The 16308-nt window shown below is 40.8% G+C and overlaps 1 protein-coding gene across 2 annotated transcripts in view; it reads right to left on the minus strand.

The window, feature by feature from the left end:
- Window positions 1-4793: 4793 nt before the first annotated feature.
- The window catches only part of SGCD (sarcoglycan delta), a 763996-nt gene continuing 752481 nt past the window's right edge, over window positions 4794-16308 (minus strand). For both annotated transcript variants that reach the window (XM_045284824.1, XM_004696751.2), the window contains exons 7-8: window positions 9906-10029; window positions 4794-8106 (exon numbers count right to left, since the gene is read on the minus strand). In XM_045284824.1, the coding sequence (XP_045140759.1) occupies window positions 7933-8106; window positions 9906-10029 (298 nt within the window). In that variant the 3' untranslated portion in view covers window positions 4794-7932. The remainder of the gene's footprint in view (window positions 8107-9905; window positions 10030-16308) is intronic.

A 16308-nucleotide genomic window follows, 5' to 3' on the forward strand; every position in this document is an offset into this window, starting at 1 on the left:
AAACTATGAGCTAAAAATTAGGTGTTCTTTCCACCCAAATTTGCTTCTTCTTCCCTTTCCTTTCTTAGAATCTCCCTCCCCTACCAGAGAACATATTTTCTGATTCTGCTACTGCTAGTTCCATAAGACCACTGAAATGTACCCAGGTTTGCCTTGCCATTTTAACACCTACACCATCAAAAAAGAAGTTCCCTGACTCACTTTCTTCAAAATGGGGTCTTAACATTAGCCTAGCTCATCCCTTGAATAAAGTTTTATGGGGAGGTTGAGTCATACTAGGGTGCACACAGGACCCTGACTAGCACTGTGCTAAGCCTATTGGGCGCAGTCACTCACTCATAAAAGCAGTATGAACCCCAGTCTCTCTGCTGCTGTGGCCCTTTCAGGCCAGGGTGGGAAGGTTGATAGCAGGAGTTTGCCAAGGGCACATTGGTTTATAACCTGTTTGAAAAATTCCTGGCTGTGTTAATACTTCAAACTGATCTAATGTCTTTTAACTCTTATACATTAAACTTTGATCCCTTTACTCAGAAGATGAAAGTGCTCCAAAGCCACCTCATGTATGGACCTTGTGATGCACTTCTCTGTCCCTTTCTTAGTTGGAATGCTGTGAGCCTCTTTGCTGAATCTAGAATGCCAGTATAAAGTGTGCAAGGTCAAGTTAAATCAGCAGATGGGTTTTATTCTTATATCAGAGCAATTGTTAGTCACGACTTTTGTGAAGATAATATGCATGTGGGAAAGGGTGGGGGACATTAACGGTGGCTGACCAGGTGTGAGGTCCAAGGTAGTGTCCAATAAGTGAATGCTTAATACTATTAGAGTCTTGTTAATCATGTCGCATTGCAGGGAAACAAGGACACTGAGAGGGATTGATCCCCCTTGTAGTTGCGTCTTTCCTTGAATTTGGCCACAAATGAGAGTAGGGAAAGAGATAACCAACTGTGGTCAAAGACATCACCAAAGACAACATTTGTCTTCTGAAATGAGGAGTGTGGGAAGGAAATATGTGTGGCAATGCTGACTTGCTCCAGTCATACTGGAAAATCATTACAATTTTCTATCAAATATGAAGATGGCTAGCCTGATGTCTTTCAATGTAAAATGCCTGATTTAACAAGAACCACACACAGAGTGAATTTATATTTTGGTTCCAGATAGTAGTATTCAAGAAGACTGTTGATATAAAATGCCATTCTGGGTATGGATCTATACTTTACTGAGCTGCCACCAGAGCTGAGAGACTCCAGAAATCAATGAGAGACAAGTTGCCTGGCCTTCTTTATTCAAAACGGTCTCATTTGAAAATGGAAGGAGACACTTCCAAATAGCTTGAAAACAAATGTGAGATGTTAGTACCCAGGGATGGGCCATAGCTTCATGGTCAGCAGTCAGATGCACATCCTGGGATGTACTGCCATTCCCTAGAATGGGCTTTGGGCAAGTCAGTTAGCGTTTCTTACTCTCATGATTTTGCCTATGCAAACTAAAACAAGTAGAACCACTTACTTGAAAGAACTGCTTTGAAGAGAAAATAAGCTACCAGATGCAAAATACAAAGCCCAGTGTCCAGCACAGAACAAATGCTCAATAGATATTAGTTACTAAACAACACTAATAATTATTGTAATAATTGGAGAATAGAATCCCAACCAACTCTTTTCATGTTTTAGAACAAGGCTTTGGCTTCAAGACAATCTAATTCATTTTCTACAGAAATCTCTAAGGGTTATTCTTTGGGGGTATAGGTTCTGTAGTTTTACTCCACTTCACAAAGAGATCCCGGATGCTCTTCCAATAATACAAGCTTGTGAGAAAATGGAAAGATAATGGCTTTTTTTTCACAAACTTTTTGAAGTTCTCATAGAACCCTATGAGTTATAAAAATGTGAGGATTCATTGAAACACAGGCATCTTCCTTGTCGACACATGTTGTCTTCCTGCCCTTAGAGCAGTGGTTCTCAACCTGTGGGTTGTAACTCCTTTGGGGGTCAAACCACCCTTTCACAGGGGTCACCCAATTCATAACAGTAGCAAAATTACAGTTATGAAGTAGCCATGAAAATAATTTTATGGTTGGGGGGTCACCACAACATGAGGAACTGTCTGACAGGGCTGTGGCAGTAGGAAGGTTGAGCACCGCTGCCTTAGAGGCTCCCTTGACATAGAGCTGGTGTAATCTAGCAGAGCAGCTTGCCCTTTCTCACTTCATGAAACACGCGAGACCTCCGATTGCCTTGACGCCATCTAAACGTAGGCTGGAAAGCCATTTGAAGGAGGACGACTACACATCTCCGGGAGTGAAGAGCAGACTTTAAGTAAACGATTTTCCATTCTCTTCTCCCAAAGAGGCAACCTCATCTTTGTTTCATTTCGCTGAATAGAGTTCATGCTCAGTATCGAAGCATAACCCCCTCGCTTGCTTGTGAGAAACTATGACCTGAAACAGACACCTGGAACACTACTGGCCTCCAAGGGGCTAGAATAGATTTGGACTCTAAAGATGCCTTTTGACTGTGGCAAATTTCCCTTTGTTCCATTCAAATTACAAACCTTAGGGAAGGGGTGCCTATAATGCCTTACAGCTTGCTAGGCTGAAATTGAGGGAGGAGTGAGACATTGCTGTTGGTATAGTTGAAGTTATTTACTGACAGAATCGGTATCATTACAATTGTTATGACATCATACTTCCTAAGGCTTCCAGGGGTCATTCTTGACTTAATCTCTTTTTCACAGAGGGATGCTAATTTCTTACTATGTCAGTACTTACCAAGGGAAGGGGAGTCTAAACTAAGAAAACAATGTGTGAACGTGGGTTGAATGTGGGTCACCCCAAAGTGGATGTTTTCTTCTATAGTTGTGCTCTACCAATACCCAAAGTGAGGGCCTCCCACAAATAATTATTTTCCCTTTGCCGTTCAGACCTGCTGAAAAATATCAAGGACTCCGTTATGAAGAAAGCTTTTAAGAGCCATAGAAATCACATTGCTTTTGAAAGCGCTAATGCTGGTGGTGTGCAGTGCTGGCTGGAGCAGCAGGCTTCGGGCGGCTTTATCTCTCATCGATGGTTTGGCTTTGTGAATGAGGAATTCAGAAGCAACTATATAATTTTAAATTCGGATTATTTAAAAGAAAGAGATGCATCTGACATCCCCATGCAGTAGCTTTGACTTTTTTAATGGAAATATGTTGGAACCTGGGGAAACCTTCCACCAAGGAGAAAGTGGTGAAAGACGCAGAGAGACAGTGTTATCTTTGAGATGAAAGGCCTGTTTGCTCCGTTATTTCCTTTGTTAGGACTTTCCGACACCCTGCTACTGGGGTGCCATGCAAATGTATCATTCCAGGAACCGCTCTGTTATTCTTTTTGTGCCTAAGATCCCCTGGTGCTAGAGAAAAGAGTGGAAGATGAATTTATTTTACAACTGACTTAAATGAGATTTCACCTTTTAGAGATCCCTCAGCAGTAAGGTTTTGATGCTTCTATAGATCTGTTTATCTGTTTGGCCCAAACAAAGGCAACACATTTCTAACAAAGCTGCTGCCCTGGCACAGGGCACCGTTGTCAGCTTAATCTTCTTTCTGTTGTGTCTAGAAAAAAATGCTGAAAATTCTCTTAAGTGACATTGATCAGGGCCTGGAATATGGTGGTGATTTTCATGAGAAACAAAAAAGACAACCTTTCCTCCCCTACGTGAAATCTTGTCATTCATTAGGGATTATATTTTAACATTATTAAATATGAATATGGAGCTCTGGATTAAAAATGGGGATATAGATTGAATGGACAAATCTCTGTGATTAGACCCTACCTTTCCACATGGTGGCAAAGAAAGTGCAATGCAAAAAATGTCAGTTTTCCCTTTCTCTACTCCAAAGAACAGAGACTCAGACTCTAGAAAACAGAATCCAGTTGACTTTAAACTAATTCCTCATAGCTTCTCAAAAGGATTTTACTGTGTTCCTCCCTCCCATGTATTTATGATGCTTTTTTCCAATATTTGTTTATTGGTTGGTTTGTGTTTTCATTACAGTAAATGCTCTGAGGTATAGATAACTAAGGTGATGGATGCTGAAGAAATATGTGAAATAACATACTCTATGGAGGGTACTGAAATGCTTATCTTTCTGAAATATGGGAAGGTGGGATGGAAACTTCTGAGGATAGATTGCACAAAGAAACCCTTTAGGAATGAAAGTATAAATTTAAATCATAGGACCCCTACTTTACTTCTAATTAAACCAGTGATGCTAAGCTGAAGAACCACTTACTTATCTACTGAGGTCTTGGTGTTTGGGTGGGGCGGGGTGGAGGAATACAATCAAAAGATAACAGGTTCTGCACCCCCACCCCTAATAAATCTTGCTTTAATTTCATCCTTTAATTTGTTCCTAAAAATCCTTTGAACCTAAATTTCTCAGACAAGTGGCTAATTTCTACATAGAGTATACAGTGGGATTTACAATCTTCCTTTTCAGAACCAAGTATTTATATTATGCATGAAAATGAACGCCATGCAATCTGTTTTCTCCATGGCTCTATCCAAAACAAACCACAAGTATATGCTCTAGGTCAGAGGTCAGCAAACTTTTTTGTATAAATGACCAAAGAGTAAGTATGAGGAGGCTTCAAAAAGTTTGTGGGGGGAAAAAATCTGCTACCTTTTCATTTCATTTTTGTCCACAAACTGTTGCATTTTATTCTTTCCAGGGTATGCAGTCTCTCTCAAAACTACTCAGCCTTGTTATTGTTGAACAAAAGCAGCCACAGACATTACATAAACAAATGTGTATCTGTGTTCTAATAAAACTTTATTGACAAATACAGGTAATGGACTGAATTTAGTTCAATGTCCATAGTTTTCTAACCTCTACTCTAGAGTCATACCTCAAGTGGTCTTTGGTCTATGCTTGTCAAACTTTTAAGATGTGTATTGAAAATTAGCCAATGGGAAAAAATGATCTAAAGAAAGTTAAGAGCCACTTCAAGTCTACAGGATCTATCTCTTGGGTAAGATAACAATAGTGAAGCTGTCCATCAAATTTCCCCCTAGAACACCTCTATTGTATTTTATCAGTTTCCTAAGACTTCAGTTTTATGACATATTGAGAAGATACCAAGTAGAACTAATTGATAAACATATTTGAAGATAGATTTTTAATTTATAAAAGTCCTCTGAAGAATGTTAGCATACTAGAAATTCTGGAACATTGAAGATTAATTTGAACTCTGCTTTGCCACCTGCTGCTTAATAGACTGCAAAGTATGGTTGTCTAGAAGATATTGTGTATAAAGATTAGAAAGAATCTCAGTTTTTATTAATGGTTAGCAAATTTTAATGTAAAAGCTATCTTTTTCCAGAATTCAGATAAAGCTTTCTCTCATGACCATAGACAAATACTCTAGTTGGAAGGACTTGGGAGAGAGAAACAAAAAGTACATTGGAGAACTTAGAATGCATTGTTACAGGTTTCTACATTCTAAAGTGAAATACAAAATTTAATTTCCTGCTTATTCCCTTACACATCAAGGTCTCTTAACACAAATAAAAATCAGTTTTATATCACATCTGTCCCCAAAAGGTAGGTGATTTATATTATTGTTTTCTATTGTTATTCTCATTCCAGTATCTGATCTATCTTCAGGATTAAATTTTGCAAGTAGGATCATATCAATTCCTCTTTTTAAAAAAAAGTTGGATACAACTCCTAAGGTATTGTTCTCAGACTTCCATGTAATGGTTAGAACAAAATCAAAGGGAAAAGTCCTCCACAGATTATGTACTTCAGATAGCAAAATACAAAGGGTTTCTGTCTTCCTAAAAAACCCAAACTAGCTTGTCTTAAGGTATTTAGCCACGAAAAACCTCAGAGCTACCACTGTGTATCTGAAAGACATGGAGTAGGTGCTCCTAACAGTCAAAAAGACCCTGTTCTGGCTTGTCAAGACCCTGGAGATGACACATGCAGGTTCTGGAGCACGATCCTCCGGGATCTTAATCGGAATGATCCATAGTAACCTGATGTCATTCTGCGGTTTTCCGTTTTAGACCCTGGTGCTGCAGACTAGGCAATCTACGATCTCGCCATTGAACCACTGACCTCTTCCACAGGGGCTGGAGCAAGGGCGGCTGGAGGGCACTTGGAGTGTGTAAGCCGGCAGGGCCACAGATCCGCTTCAATCCCTGACCCCTCCAACTAAGTGAGTGAGTAGCGACAGCTTCTATCTCCCACAGATGCAAATGTCTCCTGCTTGAACATCATCTCAAAAACATCCTCTTAGTTTCATCTCTTGTGATAAGCTTTCTCCTGCTTGTGAATTAGGAAAACTTAGAACCTTGTTGAAGGAAAAAAAAAATCCATCTTGTCCATAAATATGCATCCAACTTCAAATGGTATTCAGGACTGTGTATGCCACTTAATTTCCATGCTCAGTTCCTTAGAATCCACGTCTGACAGCCACTTGGTTTGCTAGCAGCCTTTAAGACACTCAGTCATTCCTAAATCCTTTCCCTCCAATCACTCAAAAGAAACTACAGGTAACAACAAGGTAAATAGGATGTGCTTCTCCTTGCTGAGTGCATTGACTTAAGGCATAGGCACATTTCCCCCTCTTTGAACAGAGATGGTGTAATCCCCTGTCCCAGCACAAGAGTGGCCAGGGTGACCCTGGAGCGTGATGATGAAGGTGAAGTGATGAGAGGTAGCTAATGGCGGGAATTAGAGGGCTGCTTCTATCTATAGGGGACACAGTGATTCTGATAAAGATACTGGGCTGTTGACATTAGCTTCCAGTGAACAATTAACATCTGTGGTTCTTGGGTAACTATTCTTGGAGAAAATGTAATAGTGGATTGATAACAATCCTCACACTGGGAGAAAAAAAAGATCAGAACCAGAGAGTTTGCCCATGCCTTTAAAAATAAAAGGCATGTCTTTAAATGCCTACTGCTCCCAAGACATTTAAAATAACGAGGTTTCCTAGGTACCTCTTCATTGGGCTTCTGGCTCAAAATGGCTTCTCATGGGGGTGGTGTTTCTGCTCTTAAGGATTTTGACCCCCTTGATCTTTTGGGGGTTAGATGCTACTGGGTAAAATCAGAAGGGAGGACTTTGGAGCCTTTTTTTCTTGTTCTTTGCCTGACAGGCCTTTGAATCGCTTCTAGCCAGCTGAGGGGCAGCTGCTTCCCTACTGTGTGCTGATTTGCAACCCTCAGTCTGATAGAGGAAGAACAGAGGAAGCAAGCAGGAACTGGAGGAGCATTTAAAAATCAGCTACAATACCTCCCCCTCCTGTACTGAACTGCAAAGGCCCCATTACATTTCACTACAAACGTAGGACAGCCCTTCGGAGCCCCTATGGCGAACTGTGTGGCACTGCCTCTTGCCTCCGTGAAGAGTGGTGGGCAAGTTGGCCAGGCTTATGTAAAACTGAAAAATGGACACTTGGTTCTGTTTTTAACACAAGGGTCCCAATTGTGACTTGGAGATTCCCGCCATCACTGCCTTTCTATGTGGTAAAGAAAATGTATACGGTAGGAAAATACTGCTATAAGTGTTTGACACCTTTTGTGATTTGAGTGGTCTGGAAAACTTGGGCTTCCACCTAGTGTTCTAGGACATTTCAATTTCCTCATTGTAGGTGGTGAAGATGGGGTGGGAAATGACAGTGGAGATCACAGGGTCACCCATGGTTCCTTTTGTACTGAAACCTCATTTTATACAGAGGATATATATATGTATCTATATATATTTATATATATTTATACTCACCCACACCTGCAGACACACACACACACACACGCATGTACACACACACACACAAAAGGTCTTTGATAGGCTTTCTGTGTTCTAGTAAAAATAGCTGGCAGCCAGTGTCTAAAGCCAAAAAAGGCCTTTATACTGCCTACAATGTCCACTATGGATAGTCTTTCAAAGGCAGACACTTGTGTTTATCTGACAAGTGGAACCAGTCCCTGCCAGGGACAGGAATAATCTTCCATTGGCACACACGCAGATCTCGAAGACCTTCTGCCTCGTTCCCGTCGGCGTGTAGGATCCATGAGGCAGTCTAGGTAGTTTGATTTTCGCAGCATCTAACTTAATCTAAAGTGAGTGAATAGGAAGGAGAGAGTCAATTAGAGGCTGTCATTTATTTTGACATTCAGAAATAGTAAATGAGTAATCACTTGTTCAATTTAACCTTCATGGCCACTTACAACCTGTTGAGTGTTCTAACCAGTAGCCATTTGCCATTGAGTTGATGAAGACTCAGGATGGCTCTAGGTGTGTCATGGGATTTGCACCGGTGTCCCTAGGGTTTGCAATGGCTACTCCTCAGGAGTTGATCTCCAGGCCTTTGTTTGAAGGCACTTCTGTGGGTACTAAAAACTCCAAACTTTCAGTTAACAGCCAGGAGCCTCAGGAGTGTTCTGGGTAGTGGGAGATTTGTACAAATGGGAAAAAGTGTCTATCTTCATGAAAGCATTTATTGTAACAGCAATCTGTGTTGGCCTAGATTGCTATTTTGCCAAAGTGTCCGAGGAAAGATGTGACCAGAGTCCTGGAGTTAAACAAATGTGAAGCTAACGGGTTACCTGTTCTCTTTACTATGGGCCTCTCAGATCCCAAATATGTCTGTGTGCATGTGGAAGCTTCAAGAAGACACTTGGGAATTTGGCATTTCCCAGTGTTAAGTAAACAGTGAGCTTTCCCCTCCCCCCCTCCTTTTTAAAATAACTTATCTGGTGAACCTCAGAGGATTACTTTGAGAAATATAGGCCAAAAAACTGAACAATAGTGGAAGGTGCTATTGGATTTATAATGAAAGAGAACTCTGTCTGAGGTCCAAAGTCTGATAACTGTGAACTGTGAGGCAGTCACTCTGTGAGGTGGTAACTATTTTAAACTGTGTAGAGTTTAGAATTTTTTGAAGGGTTCTGATCATTGAATGCTCTATATGATTAATGCTTTAAACAATTATAGTAAATGCCAAGTCAATCAAAAGGCAGTATGCTGTACAGAGGAAAGTACTTAAAGTAGTTATGAACGGTGGAGTTGAGCTTTGCTTTTAAAAAAACAAGTCAAAAACTGTCTTTTTCTTCTCTTTTTATTTGTGAATAGGGTCATTCCATTTTCCTTGAAGACTTAACTTACTAGTTAGCAAAAACACAAAACCGTTGTTTTGTTCATCTAACTGTGATTGTGTTGAAGTGAGAGAATGAGTCTCTAATGTTCTTGCCTCTCTTCCTAGTTAAAAGGTGGTTTGGAGTAGTTCATGGATACGGCAGTCCATTCTCAATGAACAATAGAACAGTACCCAAGTTTGGAAATTAACCAAGTAATTGGGTCATATTTAGCCGCATGTGTGTGGTCTACAGCTTAGCTGTGCTGATTAACTACCTTAAGGAGCCTGGTGGTACAATGGCTAAGGGCTTGGCTGCTTCCTGAAAGGCCAGTGTTTTGAACCCAATAAAAAAATGTGGTCGTGTGGTTCTGTAAAGATTACAGCCCAGGAAACCCTAAGGAATAAGTCTACTGTCTCCTAGAGGGTGGCGATAGTGGGAATCAACTTAATGGTAATGGGTATTTTAATGGGTTGCACGATATCTTATTTTATGAAGACAAAGAAAAATTGGAAATAACATTCCTTTTGTACAGCTACATAATTCTATCCTTGAAATACATGTTGTTATCTCAGCAGGTTATGAACAATGAATCATAACTATTTGGTGGACTTAGCTTATAATATGATGCTCAATACTTCATTCTGGAAATGGAATCTTCAGGTTGGTTCTTTTTGTGGTTGTTGCTACAGGACAGGGTCAAGCTCGCTGACACACTAGGCTGAGGGCTGCTGGCCTGGCAGTGAAATTTCCCTGAGCTTCCGTTCTTCTCCCCCTTACCTCTCCATCTTTGGACTCCAGCCTCAGGTCTGTTCTGCACGTGGCTTCCAGGTTGCCGGCTTCTGCATTTATTTCTACTCCTTTGGGGGCCTCCATCACCAGAGACCTGGTGGGGGACTCCAACCTGAAATATACATGGATGAAATTTAGGGAGTCTGTTCAACTCTTTGGTAAATCTAAGGGCAAGTTGGTGCTTGGAGCTCTGAGAAAGTAATTCAGGATTGAAACAGATTTTTTCTAGTTTTGGACCTTTTATCTCATTGCCTATTATTACCCAGGTTGTGAGGATGTTTGCTCAGGGAGTGGGCATCATTTTATTGGGGGCTCGTACAACTGTTATCACAATGCATATATATCCATTGTGTCAAGTACATTTGTTGCCATTATCATTCTCAAAACATTTGCTTTCTACTTGAGCCCTTGGTATCAGGTCCTCATCCCTCCCCACCTCCTGGTTTCCCTTTCATGAACTCTTGATAATTTATAAATTATTACTATTTTGTCATATCTTACATGGTCCAACGTCTCCCTTCATCCACTTTTCTGTTGTCCATCCCCCAGGGTGGAGGTTAAATGTAGATCCTTGTGATCAGAAAGGAGGAACCGGGGCTTCATTTTATTTTCGTTGTGGTTAGTTGCTGGCAAGTGGGCTTGAACTTATGGTGACTTTATGTATAGCATTAGCATGATGGTTGGTATATTTGAGTCCCTTGTTGCAATGATTGTATCTTGCCCTTTAATCTAGGGGACTTTTTACCAGCACTTTCTTCCTAGTTTGGCTATGGAGGCCCTGCTTACACCTGTTCACCACAGTCACCGGCTAGTATGTGAAATACTAGTGGCACAGCTGCCAGCATCATAATAACATGCAAGTCACCACAAGATGACAGATGGGTCTGATCCTATACCCAAGTGCTGCGTTGTTGTTATTATTAAGCTAATGCTTATATGTACTTTTAGAGTAAGGCATTCTAAACTCTAAAAGGAGCTACCTAAAATTCTCCCCACTGTGTTCTACTTTGTGTATCATCTCTGGAAGTAAAAAAAGATAGATATCAAGAAAATAAAGCTTGGAGTCCAACATACCTGGGCCCAAGCCAGGGACTGCCATTCTCAGGCAAATTTTTTTTCTTCTTCTCCCCTCTACAGCTTTCCCAAACTGTCTTTCTTTTCCAATACCTTCCTCATCAAAAAGGTGCTTCAAATTCTGCTTGGCATCTTAGAAACATGTAACCTATCTTCAGTTTACCATTAGGAGTATTACTGTTGTTATTACATGAATGAATCCCAATGGCATATCAATTCTTTCTCTAAAACAACGATTCAAAACAGATAAGAGGTTGCCAGGGGTTAGAGATTGTGGGTGTAGTTTGATTATAAAGGGCAGCAAAGGAGCTGTTTTGAATGATAGAAATGAATGCCATTTCCATAACTCTAAAAGCATTTGTAAAAATTCACATAACCATGTCCCCTCCCTCCGTGAAATAAATCGCATATAAATCAACAAGTGAAGAGAAGAGGAATCAGCCACACTCATCCTGTATTATTTCTGCAGCTTGAGGGGCACTTCCCCTTAAAAGGTGTTTGTCCATGTCACTTAATAAGAAACCTTTCAACTAAAGCACAGCCATTCTCAGTGTAATGCAGGATTTGACATATTATTAAGTATAGACGTAAACAGATCCTCTTCTCTGTAACAACCAAAGTTCCTCAGTGCAGTAAGCATAAGACCTGAGCCATAATGCTCACATCTCATTAAGTCAGACTAATTTCCTTAGTTTTACTCCTATATTTCCAACTTTTAGATACCTCAGATATGTTAAAAAAATAATAAAAGTATCTTCTCTAACTGCTGACTCTTTTGTTCCCTGAACTATATTCCCAAAGTAGGGCTACAGCCCCTGGGTTTTCCATCAGGGGCAGGAAGAGCAAGAGATCCAGTGGGCTACCAAGACTGATAAAGTCACAGACGTTAACTCCGATGCCAAGAGAGGACACTTCACCACTTTTCACCTCTGGGCCCCTGAGGTTTGCTGGTAGGCACCAGTGTTCTCCATTGATTTCTTTTTCTTTCGATGACCCAACCAGTGCCATGGAGACAAACCACAGGTCTATAACCAGATGCTGTTGAGTCACGTCCAGCCCACGGCGATGCCACATGTGCCCGAGAACTGTGCACTGGAACAGCAGCTCCGAGGGCTGCTGCTTCCAAAAGTATAGAGTCTCCATGGAGTAGACCTTCCGGTGTCTGGTGTAGCAGCTCAGTGTGCCACCTGGTTGCACTACCTACCGATTCCCAGTGGGTTTATGAGCCTCTGCAACTGAGTTGATTTCAACACACCATCGGCCTATATGGAGTTTTTGAGACTTTAATCTTTACAGGAGTAGACAGCCTCATAATTCTCCTGTGGACTGGCTAGTGAGTTTGAAACACTGACCTGGGGTTAGAAGCCCAATGCTTACTTCAAAGTGGCACCAGCAATTTGAAAATGGATTGGCATAGATTTCTAGTGAACCCATTCTTCCTTTTCTAACCTCATGCCTTTTTGTAGGGCACAAACCTCCTTTTCTGTGTAAGTGTATCACCAAGTCTGGGATAATCTATGGATGGTTTACTTCATTTAGCATGTAACTTTTCTTACTATCATGTCAATAACCCTAGAGCTGGAGGGGGCTGTCTTATTATCAGGACAACAGGAAGTGAGGACTATTCGGTATCCCCCAAACCATAATCTAACTTAATTCACCAATTTTATGCTCTTGATTCCACCTCACTTTTGACATATCAAGACAGTTCAACGTTTTCTATTTATTTCTTTTCCATAATATCAAAAAGGGGACTATACAAGGATGCCTTTTGTCCCTATTCCAATCATTCTAGTGTTGATCCTCTTCATATCATCGGACATCGTTCTCGTTTTCTTCAGTTTCTTTTATTCAACATCATATTGAGGTCCTAGCTGACAACATATGGCAAATGAAAGACTTTAAAGGTAGTTATCTGGGGAAAGAAGAGGTAAAACTATTGTTATTTGCAGATGACGTGATTCTATATATTGAAAACCCCCAAAGCTCCACAATAGGAGTGCTGGAATTGATAGAGGAATTTGGTAGAGTGGCAGGGTACAAGATCAACAAACAGAAGTCTATTGGATTGCTATATATATTGCATAAGATCATGGAAGAGGAAATTAAAAAGGTGGTGTCCTTCACAATAGCCAAGCACAAATATTTAGGGATATACCTAACCAAAAAACCAAAAAGATTTGTACAAGGAAAACTACAGAACACTATTACAAGAAACCAAAAGAGACCTCCACAAATGGAAGAATATCCCATGCTCATGTCAGCACTCCCCAAGGCACTATATATCTTTAATGCTGTATCAACATCTTTCTTCAAAGAATTGGAAAAATTGACCACCAACTTTATATGGAAAGGGAAGACGCCCACAATTAGCAGAGAACTCCTCAAGAAGAAGGACATAGTTGGAGGGTTTGATTTATCTGACTTTAACAACTATTATATAACCACGGTAGTCAAAATGGTGCGGTACTGGTATAATGACAGATACTCAGAACACTAGAAAAGAACAAAAAGCCCAGAAATAAAATCAGCAGCTACCAGACAACTGATCTTTGATAAGGGCCCAAAATATATCCAATGGGAAATGGATGCCCTCTTCAACAAGTGGTGCTGGAAAAATGGATATCTACCAGCAGATAAATAAAACAAGACCATAACCTCACTCCATGCACAAATTTAAGCTGGATCACAGACCTCAAGGTAAAACTCTAAACTATTAAGGACATCAATGAGGGAATTGGGACAAACCTAAGAACCTTAGGGCAGAGTATACATAATCTACCAGAAATTGGGAAGGATGTAGACACAGAGGAAGCACAAATTGACAAGTGGGGTATACTAAAGATAAAATACTTGTGTACATTGAAAGACTTCATCAAGAGAGCCCACAGATTGGGAAAACATCTTTAGTAATGCCACATCAGACAAAGGCCTTATTACTGAAATCTACAATAAGAAAAAAAACAAATAGACCATTGAGGGGGTGGGTAAAAGACCTGGACAGAACTGTCACAAGGGTGGAAACCTGAATGGCCAATAAATATATGAGAAAATGTTCCTGATCATTATCCATAAGGGATATACAAATTAAAACAACTATGCAATACCATTTAACACCCTCAAAGACAGTCCAATTCAGAAAATGTGAAAGCACAAAAGTTGGAGGGTTTGTGGTGAGACAGTAACACTTATCCACTGCTGGTGGTCCTGTAGGTATGTAAAGCCATTATGGAAATCGATTTGGGAATACCTAAAACAGATGGAAATTGAGCTACCATATGACCCAGCAATCCCCCTTCTGGGCATATACTCAGAAGAAGTAAGAAACAGACCATAACCAGACATCTGGAAACAACCTAAATGTCCAATAATTGATGAATGGATTAGAAAATCCTGGTAGATTTGCCCTATGGAATACTATGCATCCCTGAAAAAGCAATGATGTATGCATGAAGCATATCGTCTCATGGGAAGAGTTAGAGGAAATTATGCTAAGTGAAATTAGCCAAATGCAAAAGGATAAGTACAACATGAGTCCACTGAGGTAAGCACAAAAAGCACATGGGCATAGAGGACAAGTTACTTAATGCATAATTTCTGGGTGAAGGTCCACATACCCTGGCAGGGGTCAGACCCAAACCAGGAATGCATATTGCATCCAACAAAAAACAAGCATTGGGGGAATGATGGTGGTCGGGGAACAGGGCACTAATCCACCCATGGAGAGAGTATTGTTTATGTCTCCACAAGAAAGGGAGAGAGAAACCAGAACTCATTCTTGTGTGTCAAGCCTTGAGGACAATATATGGGTATGGAGCAGTGCATTAACAGAGAGGACTGGGGGGCCAGCCCCAATCCGAACTATGTTGATCCCCTCCCTAGAACAATGTATTACAGAGGACAGCACTGAAAATATAGGCTGGGGAGAGTGGCCAGTCTGTTCTGACCACACAGAAGCAAATGAAGAGGGAGAGGAAGTGAGCGAGTGTGGATCTCATCCTAGCCCACAAAACTTTGATGATGACATTCCTGATCCAAGCAGCCAATCACACAGAGGACCGTCGGGCCAGCCCCAACACAGGACATAATGACCCCTCACTGAACCACGGCCCTACCGGATACATCTACTGAGGGGCTCCCCCTCAGCAGGGTGAATCACGATGGGAGTCTAACCGAGCAGCAAGTGGAGGAAAGCGATGAAGTCCCAGAGAAATTCCAAAAATACACCTCTGATTTGGGGGGTCAGTACTTGGTACCTCATCAGACACTGATAAAAGTCAGCAGATACACCTGAAACTGTACTTTGTTGGCACTTTACAAAAATCTCGCCCATTGAAGACATTATTCCTCTGTGTTCTAGTCTCATTCCAGTGTTGCGGTTAAGAAGTCACCTGTCAATCTAAATTCAATCTATAAATGGTCCTTAGTTCTTTTTGCTCATATTGCCATCTATCTTTTATGCTCTACAATGCTATTCTTATGTGTCCTGATACAGCTTTCTTTTATTTATTTGGCTTGAATTTGGACTTCTGAATTTGTGGTTTTGTTTCCTTTAGTATGTAGGGAATGATACTCAGCCAATATGTCGTTGACATTTGTTTATGCCCCAGTCTCTCCTTTTGCAACTTGCGTGGACATTTTCACTAGGAGTGTATCTATGAGTGCTTTCTGGGTAAGCGGTCAGATATAACTTCATAATCATCAATTTTCCTCTTTACCCATGCCTAACCACATCCATTGAAGCTTTGCTTTGTGAGATTGTTTTCTATCCCTCATTTTGTTACTTATCATAGATTTACTTGTTTTCTACTCACCCTCTCTCTCTCTCTCTCTCTCTCTCGGATAATTCTTATATCTGCAATGTCCGTGGGTCTAAAGTGGTGACCTTTCTTCCTGCTTTCTCTCCTGCACGTGGTGACTTATTTCTGAGTATGTTGATTTTCTGGCCTGTGAGTGCCAAGTTCTGGATCTTGATCAGCAGGAATTATTTGACACCTGCATTTACTGTGGTTTTCTTTAGAAGGGTTTGTGTTTGTCTCCATGAAGTGCTGGTGCCACCTGTGCCCTGGCTCGCTGTGTATTTTAAGGTCAGCCAGGCAGTATGAATCTTAGCAGAAAACCAGACTAAATGCAAATTTTAAGTTTTGAAGCTATTTCTTTCCCTCCCATTCAATGATGCCATTCAAGACAGGGACTTTCCCTTGTAAGTATTTTGACTGGGAAGGCCAGGGTGGGTCATACAATACAGGTGGAACTTTAGTTCACCCTTATATAGTGGGACATGGTACTTGGTTTTCATGTTTCATCTGTGAAATCC

Source organism: Echinops telfairi, unplaced genomic scaffold (genome assembly GCF_000313985.2).
Source record: "Echinops telfairi isolate 266 unplaced genomic scaffold, ASM31398v2 ScPeMD7_7469;HRSCAF=8507_0, whole genome shotgun sequence".
NCBI lineage: Eukaryota > Metazoa > Chordata > Mammalia > Afrosoricida > Tenrecidae > Echinops > Echinops telfairi.